We start from the raw sequence: 20,646 nt of genomic DNA, 5'->3' as shown, positions 1-20,646 counted from the left end.
TCTTAGTTGTTATTTCCCCGAACTCAGACTTCCGCGAGAACTAGTAATTAATATATAGGCTAATTAATGGATGCGATTACGTGTTTGTGCTTAATTTTTTTTTTCGTAATATGTGTAATATGTACTGGGCAGAATCTTCTGTGTGAACAGGGACGTTCTGGCATCTGTATATAGTAAGGAGACGCTAAAAGAAACACAGTGATCTACGAGGGAGCAGACCCCTAAAGTGCGATGCGATGTGCAGCGACACGTTCTCCGGTTCCAGCCTTGTTAGATTCAGTGTCACGCTGAATCTTCCGGAGATAAGGGTACTCGTGTCTGTGGAGTGCTCAGCCACTTGCACATTGATTTCACGAGCAAGCTGTCCCATTGGTCGGATTAACTGCAGCACTCGTCATCGTAACCGACAGAGAGCCAGTTATGTTGCACGTTGTTAAACCATGGCAGGATTTGAACTTAGAACTCAAAAGAGCTGGAATAAAGATTGTAACGCAGCCCAATTCAATGTTCTTATGGTTCCGCCAATCCTTCCGTTCTAGATTGGAACTTTTTTTTAAAAATCGACCCTGAAGTGATAAAAGCCGAAGTCGACCTCTGTGAGATTTGAACTGAGTGCAAAGTCGAAGTCCAGTGACGTACCTAAAACGTCGTCTTAGTTAAAGACGTCATAAGAATTTATAAACTTAGAGAGGACGTGAAATGATACTTTTCTTCTTCTTTTTTTTTTGCAACGGTGGATCTCGAAGCGCATAAAGCTTTAAATAATAACATGTAAATATTGGGTTGAAAAGCCCTTTGGGATAGAAAAAGTCAAAGGCTGCTCATGGGACTCGAACCCACATCTCATGTAGACATGACAGGCGTTCTATCCACAAGTTTTTCCAAACCAACATTTACACGCTTTTTATAGCTTTATCTGCTTCGAGATCTACCATTACAAAAACAAAGCAAAGTAAATAATCTTCGTTGTTTCAGTTTTGTAGCCTGTCATAAATTTGATTTACAACTTCCACTTGTTTATACTTTGGCGAAAAGGAGAAACATCGTGAAGAAAGTTTCAAATAATTTTTGATTTGTTTAAATCGAACGTGTTTAGTCACAACTATGTTTCACAATGTTTCCCACGAAGAGAGAGAGGGGCGGAGGGTGAGTACTGTTCTATTAATAGAACTACACGAAATGTGGAAAGCTTATGGGTAAAAACGTGACTATTAAACATTGTTTTGTTGTAGACTTAGTAGAGCAAAACAGTTCGAGATAAAAACGTTCTTATAATACTTTTGTGTCCGTCGAATGACTTGCTAGGCGATTAGAATAGTTCTTTTATTCTACACAGTTTCTGAAGGTGGTGACATTGTGGCCATCATGGCTGTCCAGAAGAACCAGAGACAAACGGTTACAACTTTGAATAGAAAGCGACTTGTGAAGTCATGCGTGGACGTAAGGAATTAAAGTCTATCGGTGTATGGCCTTGATATATATTCGAAATTATTGGTGCGTTAACATTGGTTTGATGTATTCTCTAGATCGCACTACAGAATATATATATCTACAGATTTTAGCCAACACTGTACGCACAAATATTGTTATCCAAACAACGTGCAGATGTCAGCATCTTGTCTGTACGCGCAGTATCTTCATAGACAGCAAGAAGGGGATTGTCGGAGCTACTTCCAGTCCTGCGTTGGGATTTCCATCTCCTAGAGAACTCTTATACACACACACACACACACACACACACACACACACACACACACACACACACACACACACACACACACACACAGAGTTTCCATTTACCACATCCACTCAGAAGGCTTTGATCAACCCAAGGTTCCACGCAGTGGGACTGAACCCGGAACCATGTAGCTGGGAAGCAAGCCGTACAAGCGCCTATCATAGCGGATCTTTTAAAATTTTGGGAGGAAAATGTGATTTTTGTCATCAGCATACAAAATTGATTTGGTGCTGAAAATTCGAGAAAATTCTGGTGTTTGGAAAAACAAAAAATTAAAAACTTATACATAGGCGCAGGTATAGTTGTATGGTAGGAAGCTTGCTTCTCGACCACATAGTTCCGGGTTCAATCCCAATGCATAGAACCTTGGGCAAGTGTTTTCTACTATAGCTTCGTACAAGAGCCTTGCGGTTTGGTTAAGATTTAGCTGCTGTTTTTAGCAGGTCGTACGACCACTTAGAGGCCCTGTCGACGGTTCAGAACAACGGCGAGTAACCACCTGAACGGAGAAACTTGCAGCATTAATATATCGTGGGACTGTGTGCAGAGACTAATTGTTGTTGTTGTTGTTGTGTTTTTTGCTGTTATCGCTGCTGCTGCTGCTGCTGTTTGCTTTTTGTTAATCACTGGTTTTATACCCGATAACCCTCGCCTGCTTGGTATTTTTCTTCCCGATCAGAACACTACTACTACTACTACTACTACTACTACTACAAGTAGTTTATTTATTTAAGGAACAGTGATGTGACAATCAGAAACACTAGAAAGGATATTACGTGGATGCGCGCGCGCACGCACGCACGCACGCACGCACACACACAGAGGAACTGCATCATACGTGTCTGTGTCTGTGTGTGTCTGTGTGTGTCTGTGTCTGTGTGTGACGTTTGACTGAGGTTGCTGTTAGTCATACCTTTACAAATGTTTGTTAAAAACTATTTATTGCGTGTGTATATATATATATATATATATATATATATGTATGTATTACTATGTATGGATGTGTGTGTGTGTGTGTGTTGCTGTGTGTGTATGTTGCCTAACACTCCTTTTTCTATTCTGTTCCGCTGGAATATCACTTGTTTGGGTGAGTCGATTCGTGGGTGTCACCGCTGTGACACATTTCAAGGAAGTTATACAGAGTTGGCCAAAAGTCACCTGACAGTAAATCAAAACCATTTAATTCCATGATTTATTTATGTTTTAACAACTGAATGAAGTTGATAAAAGCATCTGAATGTGACACACGATGGAAATTGTTCAAACTGAAGTCCTTCTGGAGCGACACCATTTCCCATTCAAGTCAATACAGAATTATAGATCGTATGTAGAGAAATTTGATTTACTGTCGAGTGACTTTTGGCCAACCCTATAGGGCATGCCATCGAAGTAACACTGGAATACAAATATACGAAGCCGAGTATACCCATCATGACTACCCGTCTGATAAGGGTACACCAGGCACATGCATCACAACCACATGTGCACGACATGGTGATCTCATATCAAGGTAAACAGCGCATGACCTCGCAGGTGGGAGCCCAATTAGAATTTTCTTCATGTCGAGTGGTCCATCTCGCTCAAAAGGTCCCTGAAAAAGGGTTGTTTAAGGATGTTAAACGAAACACCCGTGTTTCCAGAGGTGAATTCTCCAAACCCCAAAGAATTCCTCCCAACACATGGCTATGATGCTCCCCCACTACTTCTGCTCATGGTCAGAGATGCTCATATCGTCAGCCACTAAGGGACATGCTCCACTGATTAAGGCCAAACAACTGACAAGCAAATCTGTGGTATTAAGCAGAATATTTGCTGTAATCCATCTTTTATACCAAAATAAAACATGTTCATGATAACACTGCCAATCTTATTACCTTTGTTTTGTCCTGTGCTGTCCATAATGTTTTTCTTAATGTAAACCCCTGTAGTTAATAAAGAAATTATTATTATTATTATTATTGTTATTTGTCATCGTCAGCATTACTCTGTACGAGACATGTTTCGAGTGCATAAGACAAGGCTAATCTGTCGAGCTTCAAACCAGCGTACGGTCATAGTTTACTCAATGACATCATAAGAACCATCGACGATGGGTGGAAGAGAAGATGTAACAATAGGCGAGAGGTGAGGTAGGAGTGGACAAATAAAGCAAATCAGACAGTTTGAAGGAGATTTCTTCGGAGGTACATTGACATAATATAAACACACAGACAATGAGGTAGAGATAGTGTGTGTGTGTGTGTGTGTGTGTGTGTGTGTGTGTGTGCAGGCATACATGCATATGTGTGTATATATATGTGTGCGTGTGTATATGTGTATATAAATGTGTGCGTGTGTATATATATGTATGTGTGTGTGTGCGTGTAGCGTGTATATATGTGTTTGTGTGTGTGCGTGCGTGTGTATGTGTGTGCATGTATATATGTGTGTGTGTGTGTGTATGTGTATGTCTGTATGTATGCGTGTGTGTGTGTGCAGGTTTGCACTGAGCATATCCTAGAGTTTTGAAGGAGGAAAGGTGCAATGATGTAACATTTTAAATAGCAAAAAGCACCTGCAGTGTGTGTGTGTGCAGGGGGAGGGGTCGTGGGTTAAGCGTGGTTGGGTGCAGTCATGAAATATCAAGACCCGATCCCATTGCGTGGCCTCGTAGGGCTATATGTCTTTTACTATTGTTTTCAGCTACGTACGACTCTTGTGAGTGAAACCTCTAGGACGAACAGAAACTATGGGAACCCGTCTTGGCAACAATCCGGATACTTATTGATCAGACCACGTACCAATCAGTCGAGTGGCCTATTTCTGAATGTGGTTCAAGATAGCTGTCTGTGTACAGCAACAGCCTGCTCGTGAAATTAACGTGCAAGTGGCTGAGCATTCCAGACATGTGTACCCTTAACGTAGTTCTCTCAGGGAGATTCAGCGTGACACAGAGTGTTGCCATAGTAACGAAGCTAAAATACGCAGAGTGAAGCTGCTTGGCACAAATTGACCTGGAACTCTGTTGTGCATGCGCACTAAGTTTTAACGTTCTAGCTCGCTTCCGTTGTTTACAGCAGTGCTTGGAAGGATGGTGAGTCCTGTGTGTCACGTTACACACAAGACAGGCAAAAAGTTAATATACAACCTTTTATCTGTTCAAAGCATTTTCATAAGTGTGTCGTAAACGTCCATGCTTGTTTTCAAAATTTTAATCATCCCTTATTTCGTTCGTTTTGAGTAATATAAGCGCCAAGTGAGTCTGAATCTTGGAAAAAAATTTAGAATGTGTCTCATATATGATGCATGGACACCAGCGAAATATCTCCTGTGTATCACATGTAATAAACAGGACATCGAGAGGTTAAGACCCTTACGCTAAGATACATCATAACTTCGTCTTAACCATATTTTTATATCATCTGTTCACTTCATCACTTCACTTATTGTTTCCAAGTAGATTTCTGCTTCCTGTCCCTCCGCCATATAATTCTAGCAGAACTTGTAGAGCTCCGGATTAGAAGTGAGTCCTACGGCATATAATCTCACACTTCGGCATTCCGAGTTCGCGTTCCGTCGGGGGTCAATTTAGCCTTTCGTCCAGTTACTGTTTACATTAGTAGTAGTATTGTCATTACGCCCAGAGTGTAAATACGTTTTATAATGTTTAAATGTTGATCTTTGCTTCTTGAAAGTCTGTCCTTTTTTCTTTCTGGTTCTGCGACTTAACTAACGACATTACTTTTAACAAACTAATCTAAATACAGGTCACACACACACACACACACACACACACACATGTACACACATACATGTATAGTGTGTCTGTATATTATATATATGTGTGTGTATATATATCAACACGTATGTGTGTACATTATATAAGTATGTATACGTTAGTGTGTGTACATTGTATATGTATGTGTGTATCTATATGCGTATTTGAGTGTATATATAGATATATATGCATACATACGTACGCGAATATATATGTGTGTGTGTGTGTGTGTGTGTGTGTGTGTGTGGTTTAGTGGTTAGGGCATTTTGTTCAAGATCGTAAGGTCGTGAGTTCAATTCCCGGCGACGCGTTGTGTCCTTGAGCAAGGCACTTTATTTCACGTTGCTCCAGTCCACTCAGCTGGCAAAAATGAGTTGTACGTGTAATTGAAAAGGGCCACCCTTGTCACACTCTGTGTCACGATGAATCTCCCCGAGAACTATGTGAAGGGTTAGGGTTAGGGTTAGGGTTAGGGTACACACTTTATCCGTCTTCAAAAACAAAACGGAAAGAAAACTACTAAAAGAAAGAATGCGGTCAGATTGGATAACGTAATCCTAGATGCACTCAGCCTGAATAAATGATGGAGCTGCCATGGCTGGAAGCTGCCTGATCATAGAAGCTGCTTGGTCAGGGCCAGCCTGGTGTTAAACAACGATCTCACGTGAGAGTAAATCATTTGTCAATTATTAATATGAAGTTTCTGTTGATTTTTAATTAACGAAGACGGGTTTTTGTTCTGTTTGCAGTGGCAATTCTCATTAGAATTATGTGCGCGCGCACACACACACACACACACACACACACACACACACACACACACACACACACACACACACACACACATTATATTTTACTTGTTTTAGTCATTAGGCTGCGGCCATGCTGGATCATCGCCTTTGAAGAATTTTTAGTCGAAAGAATTGACTCCAGTAATTATTTCATTTTTTTAAAAGTCTGGTGTTTATTCTGTCGGTGTCTTTTGCCGAACCAGTAGCACGGAACTGCTGTCAGCCGAGCATGTCCGAGATGCGTGCAGGACGACGAGACGGTCCTGCATGCACTCGTCCAGAGCCCGAGCATTGCTGACCTGTGGGTTTGTGTCGAACACCTGTTGTCGCGTGTGGGACGGATCTGGCTGTCAATTGAATCCATCGTGAAGATCGCCCCGCCGCCTTCCTTTAACCGGAAAGGAAAGGCTGTGTTTATATGCCTTATATCCATGGCTTATAAACACCTTCCACGCTGCAGTTGTTTATATATACACACACACGACGGAATCCGTTCAGTTTCCGTCTTCTAAATCCACTCACAAGTGTTTGGTCAGCCTGAGGCTATAGTAGAAGACACTTGCCCAAGGTGCCACGCAATGGGACAAACCCCCCCTCCTCTGCGCCTATTACACACACACATTTGCGGTCCTTTCTGAATGGCACGCCTAACGACAAATGACCTTGAATTTCTTTTCGCCTGATTGGCGACCCACTCACTACTCGAAAAATGCTTGACCATGTCTAGACTAAACCCTTGAAGCCAGTGCTCCAGCATGGTCGCCTTCCAAAGACTGAAAGCTTGTAGAAGACAAACGATATCTTATCACATAAATCAGTTTCATTTCTGCCCGTCTCTTTCTTCTTCCTCGTCGTCCATGTTTTTGTGCCTTCAACGTTTCTCCTCAGTCAACTGTTTGTTTAATGATAAAATATCAAAATGTTTATCCCTACCGTCTTCACACACACACACACACACACACACACACACACACACACACTTCTTTCTTTCTTTCTTTCTTTCTTTTTCCGTTTAACTAATCTGCAACAAGTGTAAAACCAAACAACACAAAAGCTTTCAAGAGAGCTGATAGCAGTTTCTAAGTAGAGCTAATTATGAATTATATAATTTCCAGATTTATGACATTAGGTGGCCGGGGATGGTGGGGGTGCGGTGATAATAGTGATGGTAGTGGTGGAGATGGTAGTGGTGGTGGTGGTGGTGGTGGTGGAGACGGTTGTTGTTGTGGTGGTGGTGGTGGAGATGGTTGTTGTGATGGTAGTGGTGGTGAAATAAATCGTGGTCCAACAGCCTTATAGTCAAACGCATTCTAGCCGTGACCATTCCCGCCCTTCGAGGCAGTTTATGTTACGTTCTTCCATTTCCCTTTGTGATTTCAAGAAGAAAAACAGAAAGCGAAAGACTTGGCTGCTATTTCCAGCAGGCTGATCCATTATCTCTTTTTTTTATCTCTTGTATCTACCTCTCCATCTGTTGTTTGGTCCTATTGTAAACATTAAATCTCTCTTATCTAACATTTTATCTCACGACCACTAAACACCTGCTCTCCTCCTCCTCAAGGTTATTTGTCGCATCACACCTTGTGTTGGTTTGCTTACATCCCCCGTAACTTAACGCTTCGGCAAAAGAGCGACCAATAGAATAAGTTTAGTCGATTTGTTCAATGCAGTGTCCCAGCATGACCCCAGTTCAATGACCGTAACAAATAAAATAAAAAAAGGTATACGTATTTATGTATGTATGTATTCTATATTTTGTTATTTTTGTATTGACGAAGATAAAGAATACGAACACCGGATGTTTAGGGTTAGGGTCAGGGTTAGGGTCAGGGTTTTTGTTACGCCGAAAACGGGTGGTGTGCGTATTCTTTACCTGCGCCTATGTATTATATAAGACACTAAAGATTACAGCAGACATCTGGTCTCTTTCATTATTATACATTCTATTATATTTAGTCACCCATTCAAGGCTTTCTTCCCCCCCCCCCCTGTTACATTTGCCTTAGTTTTCTGCTCTAAATATTCCTCTGTTACAGCTTTATATACACACATTTCTTATACATCACGCATTCCACACCTCGCATTAAAAATTAAATATAGTTCTGTACTTGCAATAGATTGCGTTTTTCTGGCTCCCTTACTGCTTACTTGGGGTATTGGTCAGTATACGTCTCTGTCCCTACTCGCTCCTACATATTTAGTTCAATATATTTCTGCTTCTACGTTGTACGTCTTTTGTACTTAGAGAAGAAATTTATTATTATTATTAAGGCGGCGAGCTGGCAGAATCGTTAGCGCGCCGAGCGAAATGCTTTGCGGTATTTCGTCTGCCGCTACGTTCTGAGTTCAAATTCCGCCGAGGTCGACTTTGCCTTTCATCCTTTCCGGGGTCGATAAAACAAGTACTAATTGAACACTGGGGTTGACTTATCCCCTCCTCCAAAATTGCTGGCCTTGTGTCAAAATTTTGAAACTATTTATTGTTATCGCCCCCAGTTTTGTGTGAATTTCTTCGACACCACCAGGTGCACCTCTCTGCTTATGAGCCGCGCATGCGCGCGTGTGTAACGTTATCTTTTAGTCGTGTAAGATTGTGTTTGTGTGCTCTATCTATTTTTGTTATTGGGGTCTCTTTTGCGCGTGCGTGCGTGTGCGCTACTTTAGTGCTTTGTGTCTGTTTGCTGACAGAATATTATGGTATTGGATGGTCGTTGTATAGAGCAGCGCTCCGCAACCGGTATGCCGCGGCACACTGGTGTTCCACGAGACGATGCTATGTGTGCCGCAGTGTGGCTTGAATATAATTTTTTTCCCCCTATACTTTTAGTTCAGGTGTGCCGCCGAATTTTGAAAATATAAGGGAAGCGCAAGTGAAAAAAGGTTGCGAGGCACTGGTATAAAGCATATGTCGTGGCACGTTGTGTTATATCACTAGATGATGTGATTGTGTAGAACAAGGGTGGGGAAACCCCCACCCGTGAGCCCATTTTATTATGCCCGCAGGCCGATATACTCGCATATACAAAATATAGTCAATTTTTCAATTATAAAATTTATACAATATTCGTCTGCCTCTTCGCGACATCGGTCGCGTTTCCACTACGACTTGAAACAGTCAGAATCGAACAGAAACTAGTCCGGTAATTGCCATTTGAATGGAAATTTTCGTTCTGGGTTCCATTTTTCTAATCCATGAGGTCAGCTTTGTATTTTATCCAGACAGGGTCACTCCTTCTAGAAAAGAAAAAAAAAAAAAAAAAGAAGTGGATCCTTAGACAGGGACGAAGCGAACAAAACCTTTTGTTTTATTAAATTAGCTCTCTTTTCATTTTCAATTTCAATACAACGGTACTCGAATTTATCAAGATGGGATCGATAAACAAATAAAGTACTAATGAAATACTTAGGAATTCATGTAATCAACTACACTCTCCGTTCACAAAATACAGGAAATAGTCCAGCATTTGTGTTGCTTGCAATTTATTTTATCGATCCCACTGGAAGCCATAAATTTGACCCTCTTAGTTTTATCTGAACTGAGACACACTGATTATTTTTCTTTGAATTCCGCTGCAATTTTTTATAGTTGTTTTCAAAAAACCTTTTATTTAATAAATATAATCCAGTAATTGTTGTTTTCGTAAATCTTTTACGAAATGGGGTTATTGGCAGACACCACTCAATAATTCTGTTGACATTTTGGTATTAAAACATCTAAGGGAGAAAACTCTAAATAGACACTTTTTTTAATGTATTGCTAGTTGTTTCCCTTGTCTTCCATTGTTTTAAAATTCTGTTACTGCAAGTCAAAATGTGTAATGCGTGGGAGACTTCTATATTGAAACGTTCTTTTAACGGCCGAAAGAAACACAATTGGCTACGACTGACACCCACGTTACATCGGCAAGAGATATGTAAATTGACGAGTAAAATCATATATTTGAATTTCTGTGTGTGAGTTTGTGAAATTATATATAAAGACAAATTGTAAGACTACACAGCACCTTTTACTAGAGAAGATAGTTTTTACGAGGAAACGGTTGATAGGGACTTCGAAGTTCCGGAAGGCAATGTTCCAAGTCACAAACAACGTTTTCTCTGTGTGTGTGTGTGTGTGTGTATGTATGCGCGCGCGCGGGGGTGGCTGAAAGATTCCTAGCTTTAAGGATATGAATGTGGAAAACTACTTGGGCTAAAAATAAACGTTTCTTGCTGTGAACCCAAATGAATTAGTTTTGAGGTCATTTCCAGTGCAACTCCGGCTTCTTATGGCTTAATCGGATGCCCCCCACACACACACACACATAAATAGATGTGCATACACAAACACGTACGTACACATATATACTTACACACACACACAAACACATATACAGGTACATATGTAGGCGTGGTGCAAACAAACCTTTCTTACTTAATAACACCTCTCTCTCTCTCTCTCTGACCATTATCACCCCCCCCCCCACCGTCATCACTACAAACCACCACACCATAAATAATCGATATTAAACCGATAATCAGTTAGGAGGGGATTATTAGAGCTCAGCTGGCCACAAATGGCTGAAGAGGGACTTAATCTGATCCTGACCTTTATCATCATCATCATCATCATCATTTTCTGGTGATGGATTTACATAAGTAGAATGTTTTAGGGTTAAGAAGTAAGTAACCAACCAGAAGACTTCAAAATGGACTCTGAGCTGCTAGTTTCACCATCATACTGATATTTGAACTTAATCTGATCCTTACCTTTGTTATTATTATTATTATTATTATTCAGGTGGTAAGCTGGCAGGATCATCAGAACGCTGGGCGAAATGCTTAGCGGTATTTCGTCCGCCACCATGTTCTGAGTTCAAATTCCGCCGAATTCGACTTTGCCTTTCATCCCTTCAGGGTCAATAAATTAAGTACCAGTTGAACGCTGGAGTCGATGTAATCGACACATCCCCTCCCCCCAAATTGCTGCCTTTGTGGCAAAATTTGAAACCATTATTGTTATTATTATTATTAAGGCGGCGAGTTGGCAGAATCGTTAGCACGTCGGACAAAATGCTTAGTTGCATTTCGTCCGTCTTTACGTTCTGAGTTGAAATTCTATTGGGGTCTGTGTTTGCTCTCTGCCACTGCTTGACAACCAGTGCTGGTGTGTTTATGTCCCTGTAACTTAGCTGTCCGACAAAAGAGACCAACACAACAAGTACCAATCTTTAAAAAAGATTAATAAGTACTGCGGGTCGATTCATTCAAGGCGGTGCTCCAACATTGCCGCAGTCTAATGACTGAATACAAGACAGAAGCACTAGCGTAGCTAGAGTCTGTGCTGACCGGGGTGGACCTTCCGTCTGTCGCCCTCCGGACCCTACAAAAAACACATATTGCCTACAACAGACCCAAAAGTGGTTGGTACCCCTCTAAAAGTACCGTCCGTAACGGACCTCTCCCCCCACCCCCAGCTACGCTAGTGGAGAGAAGCGTTATCATGTCGATGTGTTTGGTTTTTCCCTGTTTACTCAACACCGTCAGAGCTTAAGTCTTTGCAGCACTTTAAACAACGAGGTCTTAATAAAACACCAACCAAACAGTTTGCAAATCTTGTTTTCTCTTGGCAACTCGAACGAGTGGATTGGATAAAAAACAAAAAAACCCAGCAACTTAGCCTTTTACACCTCAACGAGAAAATATCAGATACGTTGTACGTGCAAGGTTAATCCTTCAGTGGTTTGTGTCGTCTTTAATCTGTAAATGTTAATCCCCTTTAAGAATCAGCTAATTACTACCGTTGATCATTCTTTTCTTCTCTCTCTTATAGTTTCTCTCTTTCTTTTTCCATAGTTTTTCTGTCTTTATAATATAATAGAATATACATACATACTTACATACATACATACATACGTATGTATGCCCTTTCTCTCTCTCATAGTTTCTTTCTCTCTCATAGTTTTCCCACTCTTTCTCTCATAGTTTCTCTCTCTCATAGTTTTCCCTCTCTTTCTCTCATAGTTTCTCTCTCTCTCTCATAGTTTTCCCTCTCTTTCTCTCATAGTTTCTCTCTCTCTCTCTTATCGGTGTTTTATTTCTTGCAAAGAACTAAGGTTGGTGTTTGGATTTTGGATATATCGATGTGGGACGTATTGATGGTTTATCTCTTTCAGTATTCGCTCCGTTTAACATCAAACGAACAGCAACACACGCGGCATAGATTTTTCCCCCTCGTAAAGCTGACTTCAAGGTGAAAGGATGAAACAACTGGGAAATAATAATAATTCAATAATTATTTACTCTTAAATATATTTAAAAAAAAAAAGATTGTGAAAGTGAAAGAGAGGGAGAGCAATACAAGCAGTTAAAGAGACAGAGAAATACAAATAATCTACGTTACAATTGGATTAAAACAGAAATATAATAATAATAATAAGTTTGTCGTTGCTGAGTTGTTGCGACTGGGTAGCCATGTATACAGTTTATTTCGGTTCTGATGTTGATCTGAAAAGAACGGATATAACGGCTTTCTGTTTGGATTGCCCTTGCCCTCAACACATATTCTTTAGTCAGAATTTGTAGCTTTGAACAATGGAAACCAGCCCGCTTTCTGTTCTGTACGAAGTCCCCGAACATCTTGAAAAAGCTGACCTAGTTCCTGCAGTCTCCAAGCAAACAGTCGAACTCGAAAGTTCAACATCGAAAGGAAAGGTGAAGACCAACGAATTAAAATTCAAAAACGACCAAGAAGAATTTGAAGCCAACAATTCATCAGAAAATTCCGAGTTTACAGATAGCTGGGAATTAACAGAGTCCGTGAGTCCCTCAGAAGGGTCCCGGCAGCAGAGATCTTCCGGATCAAGTTTATTTTCGAACTCCTCGGAAACCAGCCAAACTGGTTCTCCAGAGATGCCCAAAAAATACGATAAACCCGTTCATGTGGTGTCCAAGTGCGAGGAGATTTTTTGTTTGATCTGCGAAAACAATCTGAAAATCTGTGGTTCTTCGTATACCAATATTTTTAAGGGACAGAAAAGGGGAAGCACCACGCTTCCCGAAAGAATATCTTCGTTTATCGGAGCAGCTGAAGACTTGAAGCTTTGTGATGTGGGAAGTTCCTACATGTGCGCACAATGCCAGCGAAATCTACAAAAGGCAGAATTACTGGAGAAACAAGTCAACCAAATTCGGGACACTTTTACCAATTCTTTCTCCAATTTGAGTAGGAACAGTCGCATGAAAAAACGGCGGATCACATTGAACAACCAACAGCAGAGTTCGGTGGAGGTGAAACAATTGCAAATACGGATTAAGGTAAACAGAGAGAGAGAGAGAGAGAGAGAGAGAGAGAGAGAGAGAATGTTCTGCACCATAAACCTTGTATATTGTTTCAAAGAGGATGCCTCGGAATTCTTTGTCATTTTCGTTAATATTTTGGAAGTATATTATTCTAGTTGCTATCAAGATGTGACTCCTGGTCAATTCTATATCTTTACTATATTATTTAGCATCACTTCCCTTTTACATTCTCTTCACCCTTTCAACATCATCGTCATCGTATAATCCATCTATCATTTGCCCCCCCCCTCCTCAATACTTGGGCATTCCTTCGGTATTAGTCTAGAGACTGTCGGTATTAGGAGACGACGTCATTCACCCACTTTTTCAGCCTGACCTCGTTATCTGTCATAAGGGAAGGTCGTGTGGAGGAATGATGTCTACTAATACCGAAAGATTGCCAACACTTGCACTAGTTTATATATTCCCATCGTTTTAAAATTTGATTTTACTTTTTCATTTTTTGAAAAATATTTTGCTTCCCAACCACATGGTTTCGGGTTCAGTCCTACTGAGTGGCACCTTGGGCAAGTGTCTTCTAGTATAGCTTCGGGCTGACCGAAGCCTTGTGAGTGGATTTGGTAGACGGAAACTGAAAGAAACCCGTTGCGTATCTCTCTTTCTCTCTCTCTCTCTCTCTCTCTCTTTATATATATGTATGTATGTATTTGTGTGTCTGTGTTTGTTTCCCCAACATCACTTGACAACTGATGCTGGTGTGTTTACGTACCCATAACTTAGTGGTTCAGCAGAAGAGACCAATAGAATAAGAACTAGGCTTACAAAAAATAAATTCAAGGGTCAATTTGTTCGACTAAAGGTGGTGCTCCAGCATGGCCACAGTCAAATGACTGAAACAAGTAAAAGAATGTACACACACACACACACACACACACACACACACACACACACACACACACTCATTAGTGTGACAGGTATCTAATGTGTATGCTTGTACAAAAGTAAAAAAGCGCAAACATTTCGGTCTCAACTCAATACTCATCTGTAATCTGAATTCTTTCACCGATATATGAATCAGAGCATGACAAAGAGCGAAGCAGTTATTACAGATAATAGCTCACGTCAGAAACTAGACTCTATAAGCATTATGTTCCTTATATAATATCCATTGTATTACCTAACAGCCATGCAACAAATATTGTATCAAATGACAAACCTTGACAAATACGGGACAAGAACTGAATCGGCAAACACCAAGTAGGATTTGAAAGCAATTCATGTTCATGGAGTCTTCAAGGGATATGGGCTTAAGTCCCATAGCTGTTTGTTGACAAATGTTTCTGCTTTGTAAGGGCAATTTACCCAATGTTTCTGCTGTTCTAACAGCGTCTCTGTGCTTGAAAATAAATAGTCATCTTATTTGTATCTTAATATACACATTTCGGAAACTGAAAGAAGCCCGTCGTATATATGTATATATATGTATGTGCGTGTATATGTTTGCGTTTCTGTGTTTGTCCCCCCCAACATCGCTTGACAACCGATGCTAGTGTGTTTACGTCCCCGTAACTTGGCGGTTCGACAGAAGAGACCGATAGAATAAGTACCAGGCTTACTAAAGAATAAGTCCTGGGGTCGATTTGTTCGATTAAAGGTGGTGCTCCAGCATGGCCACAGTCAAATGACTGAAACAAGTAAAAGAGTAAAGAGTATATACGTACTGTATATAGTTTTATTAAACACTATAAATGATATTCCTTGTTTTCTTCAGGAGTTGGAGCAGGAACGCCATGCATTGCGTTTGAGGCTGGAATCATTAGAGGCTGAGTATGAAAACACTGTGAAGGAACTTCAGGATGATGTCAACCAGCTGCGACAGGACTTACAAGGGCAGCAGCAACAGCTGACGGCAGGTGATAAAGACAAGGTGAATATCATACGGGAGCTGACGCATCAGAATGAACGGCTGAGCGACCAAGTGCAACATGTAAGTAGCTCCACTCAATGGTCTCAATTATTCTCACTTTTGGACAGCAGTGTTGTTGTTTTTGTGTTCAATCAATGGTCACTCACAGCACCTCTTTTCCCAGAAATTGTTAAGAATCAGAAAAGAGGTTAACAACTTCTCACAGACAAACCAATATGTTACTGGTACGATCCATGGATGACTGGATGAATCCATTCACCTTTACACCCGCCACCATCCTCACCACCACCACCACCACCGTTTCTTCAAATATTTTTCTATAACATGGCACTAAACAAATTTTATTAGTTTGTTTGTTTTTAAATTTTAATTTCTTTAATTGTATTTTGTTGCTTTGGTTTGTATTCGCAGGCTGCTGAAACGGAAGGACAACTTGTTTCAGAAATAGAAGGATTACGATCTCAAGTCTCCTTACGGATGTCAATGCCTGACCAACTCGATCAGTTGGATGCACTTCATGCTAAGGTAAGTAGCTCTGGCGGTTTTATATAATTAATGAAAATGAATAGATAGTCAGTAGTTCAATTTATGCGACAAATGTTTCAGTAGCATGTTAATTTATTTGCACTAGATGCATTACGTAATACGGCGTGCTGTTACATAATTTTGTAATGGAGGTGCTTGTCTCCCCCTTGTAAACATAAGGACACAGGAAATGTGTTAAGGCCAACAGGAAGCGGTGCAGCTTCCTAGGTCTAAACAACAGTAGTATTATTCCCTTCGTGGGACTGTCACTCACATTAAGTTGACAGCATAAAACTACTTCAACAAGAATATTATCGACAAATTGGATGGAAAATGGCCAAACAAAAAAAAAAGGCTTTATTAATGACGTATTGTTAATTAACAATACGTCATTAATAAAGCCTTTTTTTTGTTTTTTAATAAAAGCAATGTTTCGTTCATGTGAAAAGTTTTGCAACTTCCTTGTGGCCTGTAACTTGTTTGTGTTTGACATGGTTCTGCTTTGATAGTGAAAGAAAGATAGGTGTGTTTCTGTGTGATAAAGAGAGAGAAGGAGTGCATAGGGTTTGTGTGTGATAAAGAGAGAGAGAGAGAGAGAGGTGGAGGGTGTAACGATGTTTGTGAATAACTATGGAATTTCTTTTGTATGTTGTGAGGAAAGGGGCTTGATGTATTTATTCCTAGATGTTATCTTTTCGAAGTAGCAATCTTTATTTTCACATGCTATTTTTTATACAGGAAACAGTATTGTTGATTTCGTTGTTCGACAACTCATTTCATACTTATTCACTTGAGGTGTACGTACAATTCGTTCTATTGTCATTTTAATGAGCCATTGTGCGGGCTAAATGTAAAGATTTATGGGTGGAAGTGAGACAAAAATGTTCAGTTGTATTGTTATAAAGTTGACGGTCTTTTTATTTCCCTGTAATAAAAAAAAAGAGGGGATTTAGCAGAATAGTAGAGCTTTGTTATGTTGCTTGCAGATTGGGTTTTGGGCTTCGTTTTGTGTCATAATCTAAGCAGATGTTACAAGTGGGAGGTGTTAAACTTTTCAACCAAAGACTCGAAGAAAAAGAGAGAGAACTCACGTATACACATACAGGTGCACAAGGAGTGTTTTAAGTGGAATAGCTAAAACAGGAATTAAAAAACTATATCATTAAAAACACAATCTAATCTCGTTCTGTTACACAGCTGTAGAAAGAGGTATGTGACTAAAGAAGTGCAAACAGGCAGACGATTGGTATCAGGTCAAATTTAGGTTATTTATTTAAACATAGAGGTAGGATTGTTACAGGACTATAGATTACAAGAGGTTGGATAAAGGATCGATTGAGGAAAGTTTATAATGGTTATGGTGTATGCTAGCATTGTCCTGGAACATTCACGTGGTAAATCTGATCATCGTAGATAGATGAGGAGGAAGGAAGATGTGCAGTATATCTTTTATACTCGGAAGGAGGTATTTTGTTAGAGCCACACCGAATTTTTTTATGTCTCTTTTGCTGGCTATCATCGCCATTATCATCATTTAGTGTCCGCTTTCCATGCTGGCATGGGTTAGACTGTTTGACTGGAACTGGTAAACCTGAGAGCTGCCTCAGGTTCTAGTTTGATTTGGCATGGTTTCTATGGCTGGATACCCTCCCTAACACCAACCACTCCAAGAGTGTAGTGGGTTCCTTTTACGTGTCATCGGCACCGACCCCAACTGCAATTTCAGCCACAACTACGATTGGCTTGACTTGTTCAACAATTGCTTTCAATTGTTCATTGTCAAGACTGCATGACCGTCCTCTACCATTTTCTATCTTCAAGGCTCTCATCACCATTACGGAATTTCTGAAACCACCTTCGTACTGTGAGATCACTTGTAGACCCCTCTCCCCGTGCTCTGTTGATATTGGCAGTAGTTTGGGAGGCATTGTGTCCAAGCTTGAACTCATGCAAGAAAAGTAAGCAAAGGTCCTTTTTTTGTCATGTTCATAATTAAGGGCGCCTATGCTTCAAGAATGTTTTCTGTCTGAAATAAGTAAAAAAAATTATTAAAGAGCATACATCAATTATTAAGTATGTCGAAATTCACCTAAAATATAATTAAAATACTGTGATAAAATTGCGTTTCAAAACGCAACACTTAGAGCGGCCATTATTTTCGGAACAACCTTATATATTGTTTAATTTGTTTATGCCGACATCTGTGTCTATTACAATGAAAATAGAAAATATTTTATTCACATGTCTCGTCCATGACATTGGTTAAACAATAAAAGCAGCCAAGAGTTACATTATTAAAAGGGGACTTCGTTAGCATCTTTAATGTCTTCACAATTATTGTTTGTAGTTACGAATGGGACCCAGTGAAAAAAAAACGTTTAAATGTTTGGAGTTAAAAATTTGTTTTTTTTTTATTGGATGCTGTGGCACAAAAGACTAGTTAGTTCGGATTATCCCCAATCCCTGTTCTTATCACATGCCTCCTCTTTTGTTTACAGATAATGACTTTTTTCATTGGGGGTCAGCTTTTTTAATTCAATTGTTTTCTGGAGATGAAAGATGAGTGGGTTACAGATAAAACTTTAACATTCTCTTTCTCTTCTGACCATATCCTCACCCCTCTTTTTTTCCTCTCCCTTTATGTAGATCTGTCTGTGTGTCTGTATATCTTTCTCTCTTTCTTTCTATATGTATATATATATCATAACTATTTTATTGTACATCATCATCAGCAGCAACAGCAGCAGCAAACTAGCAGAATCGTTAGCAAGGGGGCGAGCTGGCGGAATCGTTAGTGCGACGGGCAACATGCTTAGTGGTATTTTGTCTGTCAAATCCCTCAGAGGTTGACTTTGCCTTTCATCCTTCGGGGTCGATAAATTAAGTACCAGTGAGACATTGGGAGTCGATGTACTCGACTAGTCCCCTCCCCCCAAAACTTCAGGCGTTGTGCCTTTAGTAGAAAGGATTATTATTATTATTATTATTATTATTATTATTATTATTATTACTTTGCCTTTCATCCTTTCGGGGTCGATAAATTAAGTACCAGTGAGACATTGGGGGTCGATGTAATCGACCAGCCCCCTCCCCCCAAATTTCAGGCTTTGTGCCTATAGTAGAAAGGATTGTTATTATTATTATTGTTGTTGTTGTTGTTGTTGTGAGTTGAGATACTGCCGAGGTCAACTTTGCTTTTGATCCTTTTGGGGTCAGTACAATAAGTAACAGTACATACTGGGGGTTGAGTAGTCAACTTACCCCCTCCCACGAAGTTGCTGACCTTGTGCCAAAATTTGAAACCAATATTTATTTGTGCTTCTCTATGTTCTAAGTTCAAATCCCTTTGATGTTGACTTGATTATTTTCATCTCTCCTTGGGGGTCGACATGATGATAAAATACAAGGATTGATATCCCCTCCCCCTGCCTCCATGGAAGATGATATAGAAGGGTTTGGGTTAACTCGACCTAAATGCTTCCCTTACATTAAATTAACCTCATGTCTCATCAAAATATATTTCTAATTATCTGGCTGGGGCTGCAGATGTTTGAGATAAAATTGCCCCCCCCCCCTTTAAAGGGATTAACTGATAAATATGTAACTGTTGTTGTTGTTGGTGGTGGTGGGATGAAAGGAGAAAAATAGCGTAGGGAGCAGAAAGGTGTTTATTAAAGGAGAATAGTGCAACATTTTAAAGACTTCCCCATCAAATTTTGATCAGGAGCATATCAGACCCAGATAAGAAGCTGTCAGTTTTCCCAAGGTTGAAAGATACAAGGCATAGGTTTTTAAGACACATTTTAGAGATAACACTACATCACCACCACCACACCATCACCACCACCACCATCTCCACCATCACCGTCTCCACCATCATCATGCCATTAAGAGTTTTGACTAATCCTAGAGGAATCTGTATGGAATACCCTATTTCCGGTCCTAGCTAAGAGCAAGGGAGAAATGAAGAAACAGAAAAGAAGGTGGAGAGAATTTTAGTGGGTTTGATAGATAAATGATTGGGTTATAGGGGTTAAGAAGGAATTAAGGGCTTTACTTTCAAGTGGAATATCTGTTGTGCTTTGAGCGGTTTGCAGTTAGTATAGTTGTTGGTATACAAATCAAAACAGGCTGCCAAAAACCTTTCCACATCACATTGTGTCTTGTCCTTACCTCAAAATAGATTTTCGCAACAGTAAAGACATAAAAGCTGAGATAGTCTGGCCATATAACAAGATCTTGTGGCCTTGCAAAACCCATTCTTCAAGGAGGGGAAAAGTGGCAGACAGAAGATAAGAAGAACAGATAATGTCATATACAGTCGTGTCTTTATAATATGTCCTGCCCTTTCTTTATTGTTGAAAGTAGGATGAGATCTGAGGGAGACTTGGTTGTTATTTCTAGCAAGTCTAGCAACTTCTACAAGTACAGGTGTTTCTGATAGTACAGCTGGAATGACCATCGATACAGAACACTCATTGAAGTTTGGTTTAGCCTTGAAGTTACTCCACTCGACCATGAAATAGGTGTGGTACATATTTTCCTGATACATTCATTGAAAATGTTGAAGTTACATGACTCATGAGCTGTGTGTGTGTGTGTGTGTGTGTAATATTTGGTGGCGTAT

At 40.1% G+C, this 20,646-nt stretch overlaps 1 protein-coding gene across 7 annotated transcripts in view; it reads left to right on the top strand.

Annotated features, from left to right (window-relative positions):
* The window catches only part of LOC106875845 (BICD family-like cargo adapter 1), a 94,721-nt gene that overhangs the window by 21,413 nt on the left and 52,662 nt on the right, over positions 1–20,646 (top strand). For 3 of the 7 annotated variants that reach the window (XR_008266877.2, XR_008266878.2, XM_052977091.2), the window contains exons 1-3: positions 12,694–13,582; positions 15,339–15,554; positions 15,906–16,019. Coding sequence is in view for 4 of the 7 variants with exons in the window: in XM_052977091.2 (XP_052833051.1) it covers positions 12,860–13,582; positions 15,339–15,554; positions 15,906–16,019 (1,053 nt within the window). In the remaining 3 variants the exon portion in view is untranslated. Of the gene's footprint in view, positions 1–12,621; positions 13,583–15,338; positions 15,555–15,905; positions 16,020–20,646 lie in introns of those variants that run through there. The other 4 variants (XR_016238525.1, XM_089342658.1, XM_052977092.2 and 1 more) reach the window with 2 other exon arrangements.

This window comes from Octopus bimaculoides, chromosome 26 (genome assembly GCF_046866305.1).
Source record: "Octopus bimaculoides isolate indiv1 chromosome 26, ASM4686630v1, whole genome shotgun sequence".
NCBI classification, from domain to species: domain Eukaryota; kingdom Metazoa; phylum Mollusca; class Cephalopoda; order Octopoda; family Octopodidae; genus Octopus; species Octopus bimaculoides.
Note: the sequence above shows the minus strand (reverse complement) of the source record. Positions and strands in the feature narration are given on the sequence as shown.